The sequence below is a fragment of the Meleagris gallopavo genome, chromosome 1 (assembly GCF_905368555.1).
Source record: "Meleagris gallopavo chromosome 1, MGAL_WU_HG_1.1, whole genome shotgun sequence".
In the NCBI taxonomy this organism is placed as follows: domain Eukaryota; kingdom Metazoa; phylum Chordata; class Aves; order Galliformes; family Phasianidae; genus Meleagris; species Meleagris gallopavo.
This window is the reverse complement of record NC_139404.1, coordinates 115465048-115471228: the sequence shown is the minus strand read 5'-3', so window position 1 is coordinate 115471228 and position 6181 is coordinate 115465048. Positions and strand designations below refer to the sequence as shown.

General features: G+C 56.8%; 1 protein-coding gene across 1 annotated transcript in view; it reads left to right on the top strand.

Annotated features, from left to right (window-relative positions):
• The first annotated feature begins 386 nt into the window (after window positions 1–386).
• The window catches only part of LOC109363693 (maestro heat-like repeat-containing protein family member 2B), a 169012-nt gene continuing 163217 nt past the window's right edge, over window positions 387–6181 (top strand). The window contains exons 1-18 of the mRNA XM_085224092.1: window positions 387–411; window positions 700–821; window positions 980–1102; window positions 1242–1407; window positions 1563–1661; window positions 1812–1963; window positions 2319–2462; window positions 2986–3078; window positions 3364–3433; window positions 3548–3661; window positions 3747–3820; window positions 4127–4246; window positions 4397–4504; window positions 4692–4851; window positions 4979–5019; window positions 5182–5323; window positions 5729–5781; window positions 5987–6094. Coding sequence (XP_085080218.1) covers window positions 387–411; window positions 700–821; window positions 980–1102; window positions 1242–1407; window positions 1563–1661; window positions 1812–1963; window positions 2319–2462; window positions 2986–3078; window positions 3364–3433; window positions 3548–3661; window positions 3747–3820; window positions 4127–4246; window positions 4397–4504; window positions 4692–4851; window positions 4979–5019; window positions 5182–5323; window positions 5729–5781; window positions 5987–6094 — 1914 coding nt within the window. The remainder of the gene's footprint in view (window positions 412–699; window positions 822–979; window positions 1103–1241; window positions 1408–1562; window positions 1662–1811; window positions 1964–2318; window positions 2463–2985; window positions 3079–3363; window positions 3434–3547; window positions 3662–3746; window positions 3821–4126; window positions 4247–4396; window positions 4505–4691; window positions 4852–4978; window positions 5020–5181; window positions 5324–5728; window positions 5782–5986; window positions 6095–6181) is intronic.

Here is a 6181-nt window from a genome sequence, read left to right as displayed (position 1 = left end):
CCTCCTGGCATGGATCACTAAGACAATCACTAAGCCCAATCACTAAGACAACACCAGGCAATGGAGCCCAGCAGCAGCTCCCTGGCAGGGGCCCTCCTCACCCACTGAGGTGATTCCCTGCTTCAGTGCAAAACACATCTGCCCGGGAGCCGAGGGCATCACAAAAACATGCTGTGTTTTGGGGTGAGCAAGGTTGCCCTGCATGCAGTCTGGTCCCCAGCCCAGGGCACGTCACTCTCTGTGAGGTGACACTCCTTGCTGTGATGTCACAGTTGTTGCTTTCACCCCTGTGGCAGCGGTGGGAGCGGTGGCTCAGTCCGCTTGTGGGACGCGCAGGAAGTGAACCCAGAGAGAGCGTTGTGTCTATCTGGAGACATCCTGCTGTGATGGAGCGGCTGAGAGCCCTTCGAGGTGAGGTCCCTCCACCTCTCTGGATACTGTGACACTGCCTGAACACATGTGCCTCCAATGTCTGTTTAGGACATGCCAGGACTGGCCTTGCTCTGCTAAGAGCACCATGGTTTCCCCAGTACCTCAACAAAGAAAAGGCTCTCTTTCCTCTCCCTGCCAACCACACATGTGCCATTGCAGCTGACCCCACACTGTGAGGCTGGAGGAGCATTCCTCCCAAAGCTGGCCGGATGCTTGGCCCTGGCTCCAAGCAGTACCTGTAACAGCTGCTCTGCTCTTTCCTTCCAGGTCTCTTTGCCTGTGTGGGCTGCATGCCCAGACGTACACGTCGCAGGGAGAGAGGCAGGGTGGAAAGCCCTGTCCCCGTCTGTGCCGTGACTTTACTGCTGCAACGTCTGCAAGACAAGGAGGTGAGCTGGGGATGTCCAACCATCAGTTCTTGCCCTGGCCCAGTGCCACAGTCCCGTGGATGCCAGGCCCCGGCAGCACATCGGCATAGCAATGGGTGGCAGCGGGCGGCTCCTCGGGAACAAGGGCAAAGCAAAACGTGACCTATCTCTGTCCCCAGGGTGACCGAGTGCAGGCGTACTGCGAGCTGGAGCACGTCCTCTGGGAAGATGACAGCTGCCCGCCGTGCGGAGTGGTGAACCGGCTGCTGGCAGAGGTGTCCCAGGACCTGACAGCAGCCCAGGTGAGGAGTCACTCCCGAAGGCAAAGGGAGCCATCTGCCCACGCTGGTGTTCTGCTGGCGGATGGTGGTGGCTTAGCCCTTCCAAGGGAAGGCCTCAAGCAATCTCCTGTGCCGTGTGTCACCAGTGACTCTTTTTCAGGGCGTGACAGACAGCATGAGAACGGCTGCCAGCAATGTTCTGGTGGCTCTGGCCAGGACACACTTCACCATGGTGATGGCCGAGCTCCAGGGCCACCTGAAGGCCACACGGGAGATGTCCAAGGAGTTTGTTCTGATTACCCTGAGCAAACTCTTCAGCAGCTATGGTAGAGTGCCCTCAGCCTCCTGACATCTGTAACAACTGGGGGAAGGGGTCTCTCCCCTTGCGCATGATCTGCATTGAGCTGGGGGATGCAGGGCTGCAGTCTCTCCTCCCTCACTGTTGAGGCTCTAAACGTGCCCATCTCCTTCCTCTCTGCAGCTCCACAGTGCATTTCCTTCGTGTGGCTGACGCTGGCTGGCCTGCGCAGTGTGGTGGGCCAGGTGAGGAGTGGCCGGACCCTGCGCATAGCTTGTGCTGGTGAGTGTTGGCCCCAGAGTACGGGGGCTTGGGACAATCCTTGCACCTCATCCTGCTGCAGATTCTCACAGGCTCCCTTTTGTCTTGTTTTGTTTTGTTGTGTTTTTTTTTTTTAATTATTATTCTTGTTTTGTTTTGTTTTGTTTTCAGTTGTGAAACAATGGATGGACGGAGTCAAGATTCACTTGTCCTCCGGAAAGCAATGCCCCTGGCCTGCCACAGAGAAAGAGCAAATCTATGAGAATCTTGATGAGCTGTTCTTCTCTGTGGTGAGGAACTGGCAGGACTGCCAGGAGGAAGAGGTGAGCACTGCTGCATTCCCAGCCCAGCATGGCATCGGAGACATCCATGTCTCAGACATCAGCAGCTCTGTCTGTGCCCAGAGGGTTGAGAGCAGAGGGGTGAAGAGAGGGAGTGCGCTGGCTCTGCAAAGAGCTTGGGGCTGGATCTTGCTGCCGGGAAGCAGCCGCACGTCACAGCATTGTGGCAGGGAGAGCTGGGGATGAGGGTGTGGGGAAAACCTGCCTGCTCTCCAGAGCGAGCCCATCTCCTGCTGGGCACAGGGATATGGGGAAAGGAAAGGGGAAGAGAAAGCCCTCTTTGCAGGAAGGGAAGACCTTCAGTCTTTGATGCTAAGACTCTGCCATCCCTCTCCAGGACAAACAGGCCGTCTTCGGGGCTGTGGCTGCCATGTTGAGTGTCCTCCTGCAAGAGGAGCTGCACCGAGAGCATGTCTGGGAGCAGCTCCTTTGGCTTGTGCACCCGTGTCAGGAGGTAAAAGACACCTGCAAGATGGCCAAGGTGAGATGTTGTGCATGGCTCAGCGTGGATGTGGGGCCTGTGAAGTGTCACGAAGGGTCAGGGGGATGCAGGAAGAAGGCAGAGAGCCCTTGGAGAAAGGAGGAATCGGTGTTCCAGGGGGGTCTGAGGTTTCCCAAGTTCTTCAGTCAAAGAAGGAACAACCTGGACAGGAGCCAGGAGGGAGCCAAGAGTCACTGGGGATCATCTCCTGGGGATAGGAGGCTTCACTACCACCCCTGTGGGTCTCTGAGTGCCTGAGGAGCTCAACAACAGGAGGGACCATGTCCAGTTGCACCTGATGGGGGAGAAGAGGGCTGCTGGGTGGGAGATGTCTCAAACAATGCCCAAACAGGGCTCGGTTGAGAGCAGAGAGACTTTCTTGGTGCTGCTGGGAGGTGGGGGACAAAAAAGAACGCCTGTGCGGAAGCTTCTCCCAGTGGACAAACCATTGGGAAACAGTTTCTCCACTCCCAAGTGGCTAGATGTGGCTTAAGTACTTTTTTCCTCTCCTTTTGCCTTGCAGAGCCTCACTATCTTCCTGGAGGCCTTAGAGGGAGTTGAGTATGCCATCCCCAAGGACAAGTTTCTGGCCATCACCAGTGCTGTATTCTACCAGGTAAGGGGAGCCTATCCTTGTGCACACAGCAGTTTTCCTCTTGGCTAAGTCTCAGAAAGACTGCAAAGCTCAGAGCCCCTGACTAAGGCAGCTCAGCCTTAGCAACTGCATGCCCGAGGCTGCTCCAGAGCTGTGCGTGTGCCCCCAGGGATGTTGTGGGGTGGGCTGGATTTTGTCTGCGTGTCCTCCTCCTGAGAGTGCCAAGGGAGACGAGAGCTGGCAGCACAGTGTCTTTTCCATCCTCAGTGCTGATGTGATTTTCTCAAATGGACCTTTTTCCCACAGCTCTATGATGACACCAAGCAGCACAGCGAGGCTGATAGTGCAGAGCTGACCCACTGCATCATGCTGCAGGGTAAGGAGAGGAGCTTTGGCGATGCTGGCAGTGCCCTGGCCAAAACCTCTTTCGCAAGCCTCAGGAATGGGCGTAAGTTGCTCGCTAATGCAGCGTGGGATTTCTTCCCCACAGCCCAAATCTGCCCAGAGGAAACAGTCCTGTTTCTGGAGTCGCAGCTAGGTGATGAGTGGGAAGCTGGATGCGTGGCAGCACTGGGTCTGCTCAGTGCTCTGGCTCACTCTGATGGTCAGTACCATAGGTCAAGACTTCCAGGGATCCCTTTTGTCATATGGGTTGTGCCTCCACTCATGCTTCTGCGCATCTCTTGCAGAACCCGCGCTGACAGAGCAGCTGCCCCAGATTGTAGAGGCTGTGCAGCATTTGTGCAGCAACCCCAGGCCCCAGGTGAGCTGGTTTGGGAAAGGAAAGTGATGTCAGGGTAGTGATGCTGCTGCCAACACGGGTAGGGCTGGGTGTCCAGAGAAGTGCTTGGGCATTGACCACATGGTTGTGATGGTTCCTGTGAGGAGAGCAGGCAAAGTGGAGTGGGCAGGTCCCTGTGCTGTGTACGGAAAGCACACGGCCTGGTGCAAAGGCCTGGCCCTCAGGAGCCAAGGCTTCTCCTCTGCTCTTGTTGTCTCTGCTCAGGCCCAAAGGGCTTCCCTTTGCCTTCTGACCTGAAAAATCACACCCACAATTGATCTCTGGCAGGTGAGGAAGGCCATTCTGCATTTCATCAATGATCTGCTTAGTGCTAATGCCTGGAGCTGCTCAGCTTGGGATGTGGTGGGGCACATCTTCAGTGAGTTCAGCCGCGCCATGGAAAGAAGGGTAAGGACAGTGGGCAGCATCTTTGGTTGGAAGACCCCAGGAGGTGCTCTCAGAGGCTGGCACAGAAGCACCGGTGGGGCCACACCTGAGCCTCCCAAGAGGCTCCTGAGAACTGAGCGTAACCAGTGTTTCAACACCGCTGTTGTGCAGGCAGCTGGAGACCTTTCTGCCCAGGAAGCCCAGGAAGAAGGAGCTCTCCAGGAGCTGTGCATGGACATCCTGGGGTCACTGGACGTCTCTGCGAAAGGGATGTCCAAAGTAAGTCACACTCTGCCCTGCTGCTGGTCCCTGCCTTCGCACCACGTGTTCCTCATCCCATTCCAACACCCCAGGTCTCTCCTCCAACATGCTCTGAAGCACACAAGACTCAGGGAAATTCAGAGTCCTCTTCATCTCTGAGCGGAGGCAGGAATGCTGACATGCTCAACTGCCTTGTTCCTTACAGCTCCTGTGGCCACGGCTGCTGCTGTTTGTGGTACCAGCACAGTACTCGGGCATGCTTATCCCGGTATCCCGCTGTGTCCGAGCCCTGGCTGAGAGAGGGGACCTAACATGCCAAGAGGTAGAAGATCTGGATCCCCATTTCGTGAACTCCATGTTTCAAGGTAGGAGCAGAAACTCCCCCAGTGAGTTCTGCTGACCTGTGTTAGCACCCAGAAAGGACAGTGGAGGTACACGTGGCAGGGCACAGAGTGTCTTGGAGTCTTACTCAGCACTTCTTTCTCCTCGCAGGCCCACTGCTGACTCCCCAGACACTGCTGGCACGCCTGTTGGTGAGTAGATGCTCCAAAGGCTGGTGCCCCGAGACCGAAGGAGGAAGCAGCATAGCCATGGGCAAAGCTGTTGGCTGCTCCTTGCCTGCCAGGGCAGAGCCAAGCTGCTTCCCTCCTACCCTTGCTGCAGAAGTGACCCTGCTTTTCCTTGCTCTCGCTCAGGTGGTGGCTGGGAGCCCTGCTGCAGGCAGTGAACTCCAAGCTGCTGCCTTGCTGCTCATGCAAAACCTCCACAGCAGGATCCACAGAGCTGTGGGGGCCATGTGGGCGGCTGAGATCCCTGTGCTGCTGCAGTGTCTCGAAGGTAAAGTGCTGCTGGGTGGGAAAGGGGGGAAGGGGAGAGGCAGGGAAGGGCAGGGAGTGAAAATCAGCTCTGCAGTGTGGCAGGGGGAAAGCACTGCCTGCGGCCCAGTGCTTGCTCTGCTGCTGTTCCCATTCCAGGGAGACAGCACTGAGGCCTGGGGACATTTCACCCCAGACCATTCCAGGACATGGATTGGTCCTTCATGTTCCCTCAGACAGCAGTCTTGGAGCAGTTAGTTCTGTGTTTCTGCGGGGACAGTGTTTGTGGGGAGGGACAGGTCATTGTGGAGGGGGTGCAGGTCCCAGCTTGGCAATGTTGAGTGCCCAGGCCAAGCAATGTTTGCAGCAGCTCTTCTTTTATGGCTTGATCCCAAGCAAACTTCTTTTGCTTCTTGTTGCTGTGTAGGGAAAGATGAGAGTTTCCAGGACTCTGCAGAGTGGGAGTGCCATCTACTAAAGGTACAGCATTGCTGGCAGGCGCGGTGCAGAGAAACGCTTGCCTTCCTCAAGGAGCCCAGCTCCCATATGAGCCAGGGAGGGAATGCTGGGGGGAGCTGGCAGGGGGGACTGTTGTTCCAGTCACCTCTCCCCAGAAGGCTGCAATGAAGGAATGTGGGAAGAGGCAAGGGGCAAGGGAACATTGGCTTTTCCTGGTCTCCAACAGTTCCTGAGGGCGTCGCTGGACACCATGGAGGACGAGACCTGGACCAAGGGCCTGAGCTGCGAGCTGAGCCGGCAGCTGAGCAGTTCTCCCAGCAACTCTAGAGAAAAGGTGAGTTCCCCCCGACTCTACCCACTGGTGCAGCCATAAGTGCCCAGCTGTGGCTGGGGGGCTGTGGCTGGTGCTCTGCCCACATGG